Raw genomic sequence first — 16,158 nt, 5'->3', positions numbered from 1 at the left:
TTCTCTAAAAAAAAAAAAAAAAAAAAAGACTCCTAGCCCAGTGCTCCATTCAAGAAACCCTGCTGACTTCCAAATGCAGTTTCTATCAAGATGCTGTGTCCACAGGCTCCTGACTTTCTAGAAAAAGCACCCCCCTGACACAGGGCTTTCTACACTGTGTGTGTGGCGGGGGTGTTTGGGAATTCTTTTTTTTTTTTTTTTAAAGATTTTATTTATTTATTTGACAGAGAGACAGCCAGTGAGAGAGGGAACACAAGCAGGGGGAGTGGGAGAGGAAGAAGCAGGCTCCCAGCAGAGGAGCCTGATGTGGGGCTCGATCCCATAACGCCGGGATCACGCCCTGAGCCGAAGGCAGACGCCCAACCGCTGTGCCACCCAGGCGCCCCTGTTTGGGATTCTTAAGACAGCGGTCCACTTGCAAGGATGTCAGACCCACTCACGCATCACCTAAAATACAATTTCCTTTGATTTTGCCTCTTTTGATTCTTTCTCCGTTTGTGTTTCTATATCAAAGAGTTTAAACCACTCTGCTGGACTTCAGGCTCTGTCTACCCAAGAGTTTTAATCATGTCCGGGCACGCTTCCTAGTCCCAGACACAGGAGAGGATTCCAGATGAACGGCAGCACCAGGCTTGATGAGCTTTAATGGGATTTGCTCCCGTCAGTGCCTTTCCCTGGTCCTGCAGACAGCAGCTGTCACCCTTGCCTGCCTCCTCCAGCCCAGAGCCTTTCCCCCTGCCTCTCTCCCCGCAGGCAGTTCTGCTCAGACACCTGGGAGCAAAGGGGGCAGTTGCTAGACTATAAACCACACGAAGGCTGGGTTTGCGTTCGTCTTACTCACTGCTGCGTCTCCAGCTCTCAGCACAGAAGCTGGACATTCACGGTTCCTCAACTAATGCTTGCTGAATGGGTACATAAATGAATAGAATACATCTTGAAAATCTGATTCAAAAGCTCATCTCCATTGTCCCTGAAAATTCTTTTTGAGATAATGGGCTCACAGCACTGGAGGCCAAGATGTCTAGAGTGGGCATTTCACTTACTCTTAGGGAGAAATCTGGGGAGGGGAGGTTCTATACCCGTCAGCGTGACGCCCGCCCGGCAAGTGACCCACTGGGGCCTTAGATACTTGACTTAGAGGCTCCGTGTCTCTTTCTTCATCCCTAAAATAGGGGTTAGAGGGGCATTGCGTTAAGTTTCACTTCAAGGAAGAGTTTATGAATAGATATTTACATGTATATTTATACTTACATTTGTATTCATACAGTCTTGCCCTAGGTCCTCATAATGGCCCCAGGGCTGGAATGGCAGAAAATATTATCTGGGGTTTATAGCAGAGTAAACTGAGGCAAAGAAAATGAAGACTATTTTTCCTTGGGTCACAGAACACGTTTCTTGGAAGCTAAGCTAGAACCCAGGTCTCACCCTGGGCTGAGCGAGGAAGAACTTCTGCCGATGATTCTAGCACGCTTGGAGGATGGATGCCAGTATCAAATCAGAAGTGAAGCCTTTCCCTGTCTGCTGGACACAAGAAAATTCTCCCATCTTGACTGAGGTGTCCTAGAAAACCTTTCTCCGTCTCTAGGACAGTGCAAGGCTTTCTCCTACAAGAACATATGAAAGTATATTTAAAAATAAAGAAGGAAACAGTGCAGAAAATCAGCAGAAAAGCTATTTCTCTGGAAGAGCTGAGGGCAGAATGTGCTTTGCCAGGTGCCCTAACCAGTGACTCATTCTTGCCAGCACTGGGCCTGCCCTGTCCAACACCGGGGGCTTGGGGAGGCCCCCCAAACACCAATCTGGATTCCAACAGCTGGGATCCCCAGGAGCCCCCAGGGCATAGGGAGTAGCGGCATTTCTTCCCCTTTCTGGGAATCCCTGAGTTCTCTGTAAACAGTCTCCGACCTAGGGGCAGAGAAAAATCATGTTTGGGATTCTGCAAAGCAGCACCAAGTATCCTGCTCCTCGTTTCATTTATCTTTGTAACTGCCATGTGAGGGAGCGGGGAGCAGGTGGCCCTGTGCAGAATGGGAAATGGCCAACAGACGTCCGAGACAAACAGCCCTTCGGATGACCCTTCAATATGATATTTCAAAGGTTACCTTGAAATCACCACAACCACCAAGGCAGCAAATATAAAGGTCTGCCAGGATCATCTGAGTTTCCACGATGGGTGAAATCTTCCTGCATGGCTTATAGAACATTCATCCGGGTTGTTCTATCAGGGACACTTTCCAGGGAGAGGGACTACCTGTGAAATTAAGACAAGCTTGCTTATAAAGATGAAGGGCTGAGTAATAGCATCTCCTCAGGTGAACTCCCCCAGGATCAGAAGCCCCTAGAACTTTCTGGAGTGACCAGCTTATCAGTCTAAGCAGGAGCCATGGAACAGCAATGTCTGCTGGCCTCTGCATGGTGGGTACTGGGAGACCCCAGGCTGGAGCCAGAGAAACCTAGATTCAAACCCTAACCCAGACACTGAACTGCTTGAGCTTCCTCGTCTTTGCCTGAAGATTGGAGGGATAATAGCAGTACTTCTCTGATACCCTTGTTGTGAGGATTATAAATGAGCTAATGGATATAAATTCCTTAGCACAGTGCCTGGCTCGTGAACGCTCAGAAATTTAAGCTGTGATATTAGCTGTGGAGATTCTTGTGGTCTTTCCTAGCTCCATCAGAGTCTTAAAGTATTTTCAACAGGAGTGAGCAGAATATCAGAAAAACAGCGGACTATTACAGGTGTCTGGGTGTTTCTTTCAAGTATGGCATATACTCCAAAACATGGTACAGCCTTTTTTTAAAGTTATTTTTTATCGAGATATTTAATTGAGATAACTGACATGTAACATTCTATTAGCTTAAGGTGTGTAACATAATGACTTTGATATAGGTATGTTTTGCGAAATGATCACCACCATTAATTTAGGTAACATCCGGCACCGCATATAATTATAATTTTTTTCTCATGATGAAGACTTTGAAGACCTACCCTCTCGGCATCTTTCAGATATACAGCACGCTGTTGTTAGCTATAATCGCCACGCTATACATTACATCCCCAGGACTTAGTTTACAACTAGAAGTTTGTACCCTGTGACCATCTTACCCATTTCGCTCGCCCCATATACCCTCTTCCTGGCAACCACCAACCTGCTGTCCGTATCTGTGAATTTGGCTTTCATTTGTTTGTTTTTGTTTCCACATATAAGTTTACAGCCCTTTGGAGATCCTTAGGGGCATTAATATCTAGTCCATTTCAGTTTTTTAGAGGGCAGGGGATTACTGTGTCCAGATTTTTAATGGTGGGTCTACACAGCGATTTGTCATATCAGTAAGTGCTCAGACAGCCACAGACTCCCCCCTCAGACAGTAGGAGTGACCACATGGTGAATCAGACACTCACTGCCTTTTCCTTTCTGTCTGCTGCTAAGATCTGAGACACAAAGAAAAGAGACAGGGAGATATAAAGAAAAAAGCTCAGGCTCTGGGCCCCGTGAGCAAGAATCCAGATATCAGCTCTGCCAGGTAAGTGTTTGGTGGCCCAGGTATCACTTAACCACTTACCTCTTTGGGACTCTTATTTATTTTCTTATTTATTCAACAAGTGCTTTTTTTGAGTACACAGTATGTTCCCGGGCTACCTGCTGGGTATTTGGAATGTATGAGGGAACAAAACAGACACAACTGTGCCCCGTGGAGCTTACCTTCTAAGGGAGGGGGAGAGACTTCTAGAAATAAGCATGATGCATAAGCAATCAGTGGAGATCAAGCTCCAACTCCAACCGGTTGCTGCGATAATGAGTGACAAGTCTGTGTATCATGCATGGACGAGATCAGGCACTTAATAAATTGTTGCAATAATTATTTTTTTAATTGCTCCCAGATTTCTTAAATCCTTTCAACACAACGTGTAGTTTGCACTACACATTTACTTATGCAACAAACAACTGTTGAGCTGCTATTACGTGCTTGAACCTGTCGTAGGCACCAGGGATACAAGCAAATAATATATAAAACCATGGTCCCTGCCTTTGAGAACTCTGCAGTCGGTTCCACTCTTCACTAGACGAGAGCCTTTGAGAGCACAGAGGCAGGAGTGACCTTGAAGTCTTGTGTGTCTGTGAATCAGCACAGTCCCCTTCACTGATGATGTCTTTTTTAACTCAACGCATCCCAGCCATGGCTGGCGATTCTAGGAATGCTATGAACCAGGATATGGAGATTGGAGTCACTCCCAGGGACCCAAAGAAGATTCCCAAACAGGCCCGCGATTACCTCCCCATCGCCACCGACCGTACTCGTCTGCTAGCGGAAGGCAAGAAGCCCCGCCAGCGCTACATGGAAAAGAGTGGCAAGTGCAACGTCCACCATGGCAACGTCCAGGAAACCTACCGGTACCTGAGCGACCTCTTCACCACCCTGGTGGACCTCAAATGGCGCTTCAACCTGCTTGTCTTCACCATGGTCTATACCATCACTTGGCTGTTCTTCGGTTTCATTTGGTGGCTGATTGCTTACATCCGGGGTGATCTGGACCATGTTGGTGACCAGGAGTGGATCCCTTGTGTTGAAAACCTCAGTGGCTTTGTGTCTGCCTTCCTGTTCTCCATTGAGACTGAAACCACCATCGGGTATGGCTTCCGGGTAATCACAGAGAAGTGTCCAGAAGGCATCATACTCCTCCTGGTCCAGGCCATCCTTGGCTCCATCGTCAATGCCTTCATGGTAGGGTGCATGTTCGTCAAGATCAGTCAGCCAAAGAAGAGAGCAGAGACCCTCATGTTTTCCAACAATGCGGTTATCTCCATGAGGGATGAGAAGCTCTGCCTCATGTTCCGGGTGGGTGACCTTCGCAACTCCCACATTGTGGAGGCCTCCATCCGTGCCAAGCTCATCAAGTCCCGGCAGACCAAAGAAGGGGAGTTCATCCCCCTGAACCAGACGGACATCAACGTGGGCTTCGACACTGGGGATGACCGTCTCTTCCTGGTGTCTCCACTCATCATCTCCCACGAGATCAACGAGAAGAGCCCTTTCTGGGAGATGTCTCGGGCCCAGCTGGATCAGGAGGAGTTTGAAGTCGTGGTCATTCTAGAAGGGATGGTGGAGGCAACAGGTAAGACGCTTTATCCTCCTTGGCCACAGAACCCTCCCACATGCTGGGAGCTTAGGCCACCAGGACTGGAAGATGGCTGAGAATCCCAGGATTCTCAGCCAGCCCAATCTGTAATGGTGATCTGAGGGGTATCATTATTCAATCAAGACGGAGTAATAACAACAGCTAATGTTTACTGCATCCTCTAACTTCTGGACATAGTTCTAAACTTTAAACATATAGCATCGCCCTTAATGCCTTCCCACCCCCTGTGAGATGATGTTCAGGTTACAGATAGAGAAACAGAGGCACAGACACGCAAGGCATTGGTCTAGTTTTGTCCAAGAGCAAGTCATAGAGCCAGGATGCCTGTGAAGGCAGGGGACCCCAAAGCTGGCCCTTGCTTTCAACAGGCTACCCTGCCCCACCCCATCCTGGGGCATGTGTCTTCCCTCTGTATTGAGAAATACAGTGAAACAGGGTGCACAGGCTTCTTCACAGCAGGACTCCGTGGTGTCTCTACGTGCCGCGAACCACTCTGTGAGAAGAGGCTAGTGTGTGGCATTTCCCAAACACGAGGTTTCCCAAAGTCACAGAATCCTCTTTTTGAAGAGATGTCTACACCCCAGGCCTGTGGGAGCAGCTCTTCTGGCTGCCTGCCCTCTGGAGAAGGCTGCCCTGAGCCTCCCTGGGGAAGGCTGGCTGAGTGAACACGGACCCAGCCGAAAACAGTACACCTGCTTCCACATGGGCCCAAGCACATGACCTCTTTGTGGCCAACCCAGCACCTCCCTGCTCAGCTACCAGCCCTCACGGGCAGCTGGCAGCCAGGAGCTCCCACCATTCCTCAAAGGCCAGGGGAGCCCACGGCCAGCGGGAGCACGAGGCCCCAGTCCCACCACTGCTGCCTGAACTCCTGGGGAGAGGAGCCCTCCAGCGGCACCCTGCACCCCGCTTCTTATTCCTTTTCTTCCTCTTGCCATCTTTTGTCTGCTCTTCACCCAGTAGACTGAACACTTGTAGAAAAACTCACTCAGGCTCAGAATGATACATATTTTTCTAATTCTTGGAACGACACCGCAGGACCACGCCAGCCCCATTTAACAGGCATAGACGCTGTGTCGCCCAGCTTCGTGTTTGATTCAGGTCTTTTCACTTACAAATCTCGAGCTTTGAAATTTCAGGGGCCTGTCACAAAGATGGCCAAACAAGCCTTCCTCACCTCTTGGGAAGCTGGTTGCTGCGTGGGAAACTCAGACGGGGCATCCACAGACCTTCTTATTCGGCTGGAGCCTGTGGGACCTGGCTGGGGGCGCCAGCAGGCTCCGGGTACTGGCACGGAGGGGGCTGCTCGGCCATCTGCTGGGAGCTGGAGCCTGGCCAGGCAGCATATGGTGGCAGCCGAGGGAGCCCCTGGGGCCAAGGACAGTCAGGATGCAGGAAGCCTGCGGCAGAGCTGGGGGCCCGCAGGTCACGCTGCCCTTGGTGCCGGGCTTGGGATCAGAACACCAGCTGAGTTTCTGGGGAGAAGAGAACCACTCTGAGGCCACAGAGGAGGGGTCAGGTCAGAGATGTGGGGACAAACAGGAGAGTTGTGCCTTATACTCCCCCCCATGCCCTCACTGCCACCCCCACCGTGGAGAGATCAGGTGGTGACCCAGCTGAACTGGTCCCTCCCCTAAGTATCCTTCAAAGTCAGTGGCCCCCAGGTGCCCTGCCCTGTCTAGTTGACCTCCTCCCCTCCCGTGACTGCAGGGAGCCCTGGGAGACAAGGGAAGGAAAGCCCCCACCCACATCTGTTCTCTCCTCCACGACTTCAGTGGCTTGGTGGCCACATCACAGAGCCAATCATGTGCTGTTGACGCAGGTTGAGTTTGGACTCTCACGGCTCTACCATAACTGGCCCGTGTGTGTTTGGGCAAGTTGCTTAAGTCATCAGCAAAATGAGCATAATACATCTCACGGGGTCGTTGAGGGAGTTAGAAGATTCGATGGAGTATCATACGTAAAGCACGGTGCCTGGCCCCTACAGGGGCTTCTTTCCTTCCCAAATGCATGGGAAGATGACTGCCAGGGACACGGGGGCGGGGGGGGGGTGTCTCTCGCTGGGGGGGAGCACTGCCACATCCCAAGGGGTGAAACGGAACAGGAAGGCCTCCAGGAGCTGTGGCCCGCAGGTTCCGGTGGGGGTCCCGCTGTCTTTCCTGAGGCCCCCGAGCCTGCAGACACCTGGTCTGGGTCTAGGCTGATCAATGCTCAGCTCGGGCCTCTACGCCTCTGCCAGGCAACGATGGGGGAGGACTGAGTGGAAGGGCCTGGCCCAGGCCACACCCTGGGAACAGAGAGTAGGCTGCAAGCCCACGGTGTGGGGGGCACCTCGGGGGTGCCCAGCACTGGAGCACAAGTGGGTGGGAAGTAGCCTTGCACTTGGGTCTGTGCACAAGGCCCCCACCAGAGAAAGCCCACCCTGGGAAGCTGGAGCCGGCTTCTCGTTCGTTCCCGAGAGCACACGCCAGTACCTTCCTTGGCCGGAAGATTAAATATCAGCAAGCTGTTTTCCTGTGACCCCAAGCACAGAGGCTCCCTCATCCATAAACAAATCTGCTCTCCTCCCCGGAGAGAAAGCAACACCTAAAAATAACATAGGCAAGCAAGGGCTGAGGAGACAGGGAATGGAGGCATTGGAGCATGCTGCCATCAAGGAGCCAAGGGGTGTGTGTGTGTGTGTGAGAGAGAGCGAGAGCGTGAGCAAGGCTTCTGCCCATATGTGTCTACCCAGAACAATCCCTGTGTGTCCTACAAGACTGTCAGCTTCTCTACATTCGCTCCATGTGAATTTATCTTTGCTCAAACCCTTTCCCTGCCTCTTTTGTGTCTCAATCTTCTAGACCTTAACGCTGTTCTCAGGAACCATGTCCCTGGTTCTGGCTCTTCCAGAACCATCCACTCCAGTCTCTAGGAGCCTACTCCAGAACCTCGCACATTGGGTTCTAACCTTCCGCCTCTACCACACCTTGAGCTCCTTCGGGGCGAGCACTGTCTCATGCAGCTTTGCGCCTCCATGGTGCTTAGCACAGGCAGAGCTACGACAAAGGCCGGCTGGCTGGCTCGCTGGCCGGCTGGACCCGACGGACAATGGACGGCTGGCAGTGGCTAATGCTAACACCTGTGCCCTCTGTTCCCGCAGGCATGACTTGCCAGGCACGGAGCTCCTACATGGACACAGAGGTGCTCTGGGGCCACCGATTCACACCAGTCCTCACGTTGGAGAAGGGTTTCTATGAGGTGGACTACAACACCTTCCATGACACGTACGAGACCAACACGCCCAGCTGCTGTGCCAAGGAGCTGGCAGAAATGAAGCGGGAAGGCCGGCTCCTCCAGTACCTCCCTAGCCCGCCCCTGCCAGGGGGCTGTGCTGAGACAGAGCTGGATACAGAGGCTGAGCACGAGGGAGAGGAAGAGCCTGAGGGTCTGAGTGGGTCCCGGGAGAACAGGGGCTCTGTGTGAGGACTGTACTCACCCCAGAACCTCCTCTCCCTGGCCTCTGAGCCCAGCACCAGCTGCAGAGCAGGGGGAGGAGGGTGTGAATGAGCTGAGGGTGCAGTTTGGGGGGCCCAGGAGCCATCAAGGCTCTGTGGGGAGGAACAGTGTATCCCGTCCTGGAAGCTCCTAGCTCAGGCCTCCCTGAGCAGGTGGCCCCCTGCCTGGGCCCCTGAGGCGGTGCTGACCTCTTTCCTCCCAGCTCCTGTCAGCACGGCTCAGGGCCAGGCCGGGATGGGGTTCCCCACAATGAGAGTTACAGGGTGGCCTCTGTCTTCATACACACTTCCCTCTGCCCACTGGCCGGGGTCACCTCCCTCCTTGGGTCTCAAGACCAACCAGCAGCTCTCCTCCAGGGGCTGACACCTAGAGAGGGCCTGCCCCTCATTCCTACCGCCCTGAGGCTTGTTGTGGGTTCTGCCCACCTGGAAGTGCCACCCCCTGGTCCTAGGGTGAGCTCACAGACCTCATGGGTCAGGGTCCACGCGACTCATGCAGGCAGTTCCTCTCGGCTCCCAGACCAGTGTCCACTTCCTGAGAGCTATGGAGGACCAGGCCCTTCACTAATGGTCCGTAAGCATCTGTGAAGCATGTGTGTCTCCTCTGCTGTGTTCCACGTGTCATGTGTAGCCTACCAGATAACCGATATCCTTAGAGTGACCCTCAGAAGGTGGCTTGGGCCACACTGCACCCCCAAGCACATGTAGAGCTGTCGTCAGCCACGTCCTGGCCATTCCCGACCGCACCGTGGCCCGCTGCTCCCACCCAGCGAAGAAACCAGTGACCTGTTCTTTTCTGGTACTTTCGGCCCCAGAATCTCAAAGTACTTATAACCTTCACTGTAGCTCTCTTCCACCGCCTCAGCCTGGGGTGTGATCCACGGAGAAAGCTGGGGTTCCGAAGGCAAGATGAGCCAGTCAGAACTGAACCGGGAGTGGGGAGAAAAACAGAGGGGCAAGGAATTAAATGCTTAAAATAAGCATCCCCACCAATCATCGCGGAGATATTCTGACTTCAGCTCAGCGCCCCTATCTGGGGGAGGCAGATGTGAGGCACAGTGGGGGTGGGGGGCTCCTGGGTGTGACCTGGCCTTCAGGGCCAGCAGAGAAGCCCCTGGGCCTGCTCCCTGCAGGCTGGGCCAGGAGAGCCCGGATGAAGCCTCAGAAGAGGGAAGGGGAGGAAATGGGTGAAGGCAATCCATGGGAGAATCGGGCAGCCGGGGAGCCTCAAGAGAGAAAAGAGAAAAGAGCAGAGAAGAGCCTTAAAAAGGACAAGTTGCAGAGGGCTTTTCTTTTCCAGTCTGGAGGCCCAGGAGGAGGACGGGCGGCCGGTGCTGACTGTCCTGTCAACGCGGCGCGCCTGGTATGTGTTGCCGCAGACAGGCTCCTGATTAGCGGACCTAGACCTGGAGACAGATTGCAAACGTTTCCTGGCCACAGAATTATGGAGTCACAGAATTATGATTTTCACAGTTCTCAGCTGGCCTTCGACAACGGAAGCATTTTCCTGCTTGCTATGAGGTGCCTTCCCTGGGAGTGAGAGAAGCAGCAGAGTGAGGCAGAGGTTAAGGCCGCGCAAAGGGGACCTCAGGCCCACATGCCCTCAGGCTGGGTGTTCTAGGTCCAGGGGCTGGTGAGAGAGGAGGCAGGCAGCCTGAGGTGGGGAACTGCCTCTCGTGGGGCTGTCATAGCAGAGGAAGGGGATCCTTGTGCTTGGACACGTGGCCTGGGTCTTGAGAGGAGGGGCAGGGACACAGGGAGAAAGCGGGGCTCTTCCTGCCCGGGGCATGGGGCTGAATCTTGATTCTAGGCATTTTTTCTGTGGGGAAGCAGGTCCAGAGGGAATGGGGAATGCACTGGAATCCTGCCCCCATGGAAAAGGGAACAAGGCAGCCTTGAGCACCTGGGTGGGGAACTGCATGCTATCAGGCATCTAGGGCCAGCAGTCCCTTATGAAGATGGGGTGCCTTGGGGGTGGGAGGAGCTACAGCTGGGGTAGGGGGAGCTACAGCTGGGATGGGAGGAGCTACAGCTGGGGTGGGAGGAGCTACAGCTGGAACTGTCAGTGTGGGGGTGTCGGTACTCACCTTGGGGCCTCCTGGAAGACTCAGGGCTTGCCCAGCAGGACTATTTCCTTGCACCCCCATCCCCCACCCCAAGGCAGATCTAAAACCGGCCTTAGTCAAAACCCATCAGTGCCTGCGGGTTAGAGCCCTCAGTGAGGCAGCTAAGCAAGGGTGGGGACACCACAGGTGAAGCTAGCCTACAGCTGGACTGGAGCTCAGGGCCTGCTTCACACCTGCCTCTAAAACATCCCCCAGCTGGCCGAGCGAGCCACTCTCCAGTTCTCTAACTCTGCTGTGGCCTCCATGAACCCAGGCCCTGTCATGTCTCTGCCAATCATTGAAGCTGTGGAGGCGAGAAAAGCAGATGAGATCAATACACCCCAGCTCCCTGAGAGGTCAGAGCCCACGTGACTGGGATTAGTCACATTCGCTGCTTTCCCTCGTGGAAATCCAGACGCAGGAAGACTGTCCTTCATATCCCAAGGAAACCCTTCTTCACGTGCAGTTGATACGACTGAAATTAGAAACATCGTTCAGAGAGTTTTCTGGAAGTTCTCGTGTAAACATGCACTTACTCAATGTAAAGTCCAGTGAGGGCCAGAGTTCCAGTGGATCACCTGCACCCCAGCCACATGTGGGTCACAGCCCCGAGCTACAGAGCTCCGAGCCCCCCATCGCTTCCGATGGGTCACAGAGTGGAGCTAAGCCAGTCTGTAAGGTGAGCCCACTGGTAACTCCCATAGGCTTCAACATCTCCCAAATCGCAAAGTGGGATCTCACAGGTCAGTCCCTGAAGGCATTGGGAGCTAACTTCCTGTCTTCGCTTCCAAGACCTCCCTCTCTGAAATTGTCCCCTGTAAGGGGGGAGCCCCTGAGAACTCAGAAGAAGGTAAGTTGCCCCTAATTCTCCTCTCCCCGTGAGTCTGACACGTGATAGGGGTTGACAGCATCACCCTGAACCCTGTTTCCAGGCCAGGCAGAGTGGGTATCGCCCGTGACTCTCCCCTTCAGAGACCACCCATGTGCCACCAGAACCCATGTCCTGTCATTTCCTTCTGCTGCTTGAAGATCCTGGCCTGAGCCGTTGACCCTGTTGGAGGAGAAAAAGCCCGCATCTGTCTGGGAAGAACCCGCCCTGCTCACCGTCTGTAACAACTGGGCACCTTCTTTCACAGTCCTTATCCCGGGTCCTGCTTTCCAGCCTGCTTCCACCACGGTCTCACGTGAGAGCCATAGCAACTTGAAATTTTTGTGCTGAAATTGCCAAAAACAGACACCCCCCCAAAAAAAGTTGCCTGTTGTCTCCTAAGATGCCCTGAACACCTCTCAGCACATACGCCCTTTCTGGAGCGCCCACGACGTGGGTTAGGGGTTAGGCGGGGGTTAGGTGCCTCACCTGGAGGATTGCACGTAATTCTCAAACCCTAAAGAGAAGCTCTTAGCAACCCCTTGTTACCAATGAGAGAAGCGAGGTGCAGAGAGGTTAATTCGTTCGCTCAAGGCCACAGATGATAATAGGGAGGGCCTGTGAGCCAAGCTCCTCCCAAGCAAGTACGGAGGCCATCGGCGTGCATTACACCCACCTCCAGGACGTCTCCGGAGCTGGGGCAGGACTAAGGAGAGCCCCACCTCCTCAGATGACCAATTTCTGTGCTGTGAACGTCAGCCTCCATCCACCAGCAGTGTTCTCCTGTGGCAGGATAATTGGGAAACACCTTTCTCTGATGCCTTGAGAATTAATGAGCTGTGAAAAGAGATTAGATGGGGAATTATTGCTTTCCGGAAGAAGCCACTTAGTCTGCTCGGCTTGTTTTTTTTGCTAACCACATCTCCTTAAACTGCTGTGTCAAATCTCTTTCTCCCTGTGTAAGATTTGTCAATCTTATTAAAGAGAACACCCTTGCACTGCTACAAAAAATTCATCCAATAAAGTGGATTTGATCTTACAGAACGTTCTTTCCCATTTTGAAAAATGGCCTCTGGTTTCCTGTTCAAAGTCACTACCAGTATTAGCAAACGTGTCCTTCTTGTTCTCATTAGTCTAAAAATGCAGCCTCAGTATCTGGAGGAGCTTTGAGGTGAGAGTGTGGGCACAGGTGGGAGGAGACTGGGTTGAGGAGAGCCAGACCCGGGGTCAGGGCTCAGCCTGTAGCAAAGTAGAGAGCAAGGAACGTAAGCAGCGTGGGTTCTCCTATTAGACCGTTCATTCCCTTTCCCCAAATCATTTTCACACACGCATTATCGTTAAATATTCGGAAACTCCATTGCCTCAATCATGAGTAACGTTTACAAGACCCCCTTCGGGAGCCCCAGGACTGGCAGTCTGCGTTCACGGCAGTGATTGGCAAAACGTTCGCTCTTGCTGAACGATGGTCATGGGCAGAGGACGCTGGGATATTTAATCCTGGCACAGAGCTTCAGGATTTTTCCAGTGAAGACCAAAAGTTTCTGTTGAAAATGTCATTAGCAGTAGCGGGTTTACGACTGATTGGCTTCTCTTCCGCTCTAGCCAACCCAATTGGAACGGAACAGTTCAGATTTTCAAAAGAGGTTGAGTGACGCTCCCTCCCTCAAACCGTTGTGAAAGGATAATACGGCTCACCAGGACTTTCAGATAGAGCAAGAAGCAATGTTCTAACTTGCGAAGGGCCATGCGGCCCTGGCGTGCGTGGGAGCGTCTCCCGTGTCTAGTTCAGTGGCCGGCCCGTGGTAACCAGGTCTGTCTGGGTCCGCTCAGGCTGCTGTAACAAAAAGACGACAGGCTGGCTGGCTTGAGTAACAAACACACATTTCTCACCGTCCTGGAGTCTGGGAAGTCCAAGATCAAGGCTCCGGCACATTGTGTGTCTAGTGAGGGCCCGCTTCCTGATTCCTAGATGCCTGGTTCCCTTCACAGGCCCACCTCCTAATAACATCATATTAGGGGTTAGGATTCAACACGTGAATCTGGTAGGGGGAGAGGGGAACACAAGCGTTCAGTCTATAGCCAGGCATAAGCAGATTAGTGCATGTGACCTAGGCCAAAGGGGGTGCAGGGCCTCCAAATTAGCCCTGGGCCAAAGTACCTGGTAATATGGAGGGGGGAACCACCTTCTTGGTGGTGAGGGAAAATAGAAACCATATGCAAAGGTCAGGAAGCTCTGGGAAGGGCTGGCTGTTTGCCTGCAGGNNNGCCTCTTGGCCAGGGACTGCACTACAAATATTGTTCGGCCTCAGAAAGGAGACACGACATCCAGGGCCAAGAAATAGATCCCTCGAGGGGCGGTTTGCCAGTCAGGCCTAGATGTTAATCTGGGGAAGGAGAACTATACACACATTGGTAGTAAAAAAAACAAAAACCTGAATGTTACCCTCAGAAAACCCACTCTGGCCCAGAAGGCCCAGTCTTTGCTCGTGCTAGGCCGAGGACCCACACGTGACAGCCTGGCCATCCCGTTAGACCGCGTTAGATGCCAGCCATAAAGCATGTTGACTTCTTGATGGCAAATAAATGTCTAGGGAGGAGTTTCAGAAACAGAAACGCTGCTTTTTCTCTAAGAGACTATTTACTTTTACAGAGAAGCTGCTACAAAAATAACCTCAACTTTCTCAGTCGAGGCAAAAATCCCAAATCATGGGGGAGGAATTAATGAGAATTTGGGCGCGTTCGCATATGTTTTGAGCTTCCTTCTTTACCGACTGGCAACAGCGTAGGTGGAAAGATCTAGGGCTGAGCGGGGTGAGGCTGCTGGTAGTAAGAAAGTAGGTGACGCGTATGTGCACTTCGGGTCCCTTTGTGTGCACACACTGAATGTCATTGCCACGTTCCAGGTCGCCTCTGAAATGCACACTCGTGGGAGCGACTGCAGTCAGCCCTGTGGGATTTGAACCCTGCGTGGTAACTGCTTTCTCTCCCAACCCGAAGGAGTGTTCAGCCATGGTCGCTCAGGAATTCACGCCCCACCCAACCTCTTCCCCTCACGGGGGCTGCTGGGTCCACTCCTGGAGGACAGACAGGAAAGAGGGCAAGTGTTAGCAGGACCCAGACCGCTCCCTGACGGATAGAGGCGTGGGGGTCCCATGCACCCCCATGCTCCTTCCTCTTCAGATCGAGCTCCAGGCTAGCCTTCTGCCCTGCGCACACACCCCATCTTCAGGGGCCCTCACTGTCTTTCCAGATAGAAGGAGAAAATCCTGGAGAGGGGGAATCCGCTCCTCTTTATGGTGTCCCAGAATCCCAGTGGAGCCCCAGTGGCGGGAGAACCTGGACTTACTCCTGACCACATCTTCCCTCCAGGCTCAGGGGAGGGCTGGTAGGCCTTTCATCGGCCATCTCGTGGCAGAACACACGGGCCGACTCCACACGATGTCCAGGGGCTCTCTCACTTTCCATTGCCTCCATTTCCTACACGGTCCTTCCTTCGACAAAACTGTATTGAGCCCCTTGTCCGTGCCGGAAGCAGAAGGAACAGGCACTGCGGACTCAGCGGCAACCAAGCCGGACGGAATCCTCTGCCCCATGGAATTCGCTGTCCGGCGGGGAGCGCAGAGAGAGTCAGGAAAGGACACAAATGGGAGAGCTAGTCTGCAGTGAGGGCTGTGAAGGAAAGAGCTCCTGAGGTCAAGGCCCTGAGGAAGGACACTGGGAGCCTCCTCCGAGGACGTGCCGGGAGCTGAGACTCGGTTACAAGGAGGGATGAACTCATCAGGCAAAGCAGTGGGAGAGTCTGATTCTGGGCGGAGGGGAGGGCAGGTGTGTGAGTCCCGAGGTGGAAAAGCTGGGGACAGAGGCCAGGGAGGCTGCAGCACGGGCTGGGGTGGGGGAAGGGGAAGCAGAGCTCGGACCATCCCGCCTGGGAGATAGGGCTGGGAGTGCGGGCTTTATTCCAAGTACAGTGGAAAGCAACCGCGAGGGTTTTGTCAGAGGGGCAAACCGACGGGACACAGTTCTATTTCGAGAGGGTGTGGACTCAGATGTGTGGTCCTGTCACTCCCCGGGGGTCACAGTGTATCAGCCACAATGGGACACTTTCTGAGCTGCTCAGTCTGGCTGTATTCAAAAGCCACAGCCGACTCTAAATACTCTAGAAATATTTTCAAGGTGTAAACTCAGTACTATTTCTGAGCCATTCTGAACAAATGCATTCCAGGTATTATTGCCCATCCCTTGGGCATCAGACACTGATCGGATCGTGTGAGGATCCTTCAAGAACCATAAACCACACCTGTGTCCCCTGCTGCAGGTCCCCCTGCGCCTGCCCAGCAGCTTCACGGAGCCACCTAGGTGGGGCGTCAGGCTGCATTCAGCTCCTTAAGAATATCGAGAAGCTTTCCTGCTGTATAGCACTGACCTTGCCAGCTCCTTCCACATTCATTTCAGGTAGATAGCAGGCTCTTTTCATTGCAAGACTTTCAGGCAGCATCTGAAGGAGAACACTGGTCTCTTCAAAGGCTTTAAAGTTCTCACTTTAAAAAG

General features: G+C 52.9%; 1 protein-coding gene and 1 long non-coding RNA gene across 2 annotated transcripts in view; both read left to right on the top strand.

Moving 5' to 3' along the window:
* Positions 1-12,649, top strand: part of LOC121102901 — a 28,736-nt gene extending 16,087 nt beyond the window's left edge. The window contains exon 2 of the long non-coding RNA XR_005835019.1: positions 11,675-12,649. This is a non-coding gene — a long non-coding RNA (uncharacterized LOC121102901). The remainder of the gene's footprint in view (positions 1-11,674) is intronic.
* KCNJ5 (potassium inwardly rectifying channel subfamily J member 5) lies at positions 4,118-9,686 on the top strand. The gene is made up of 2 exons (XM_008688309.2): positions 4,118-5,116; positions 8,283-9,686. Exons 1-2 carry the CDS (start codon positions 4,147-4,149, stop codon positions 8,603-8,605), a joined length of 1,293 nt encoding a protein of 430 aa, XP_008686531.1. The 5' UTR covers positions 4,118-4,146; the 3' UTR covers positions 8,606-9,686.
* Positions 12,650-16,158: the final 3,509 nt, after the last annotated feature.

Source organism: Ursus maritimus, unplaced genomic scaffold (genome assembly GCF_017311325.1).
Source record: "Ursus maritimus isolate PB19 unplaced genomic scaffold, ASM1731132v1 scaffold_16, whole genome shotgun sequence".
Lineage (NCBI taxonomy): Eukaryota > Metazoa > Chordata > Mammalia > Carnivora > Ursidae > Ursus > Ursus maritimus.
This window is presented reverse-complemented; position numbering and strand designations above follow the sequence as displayed.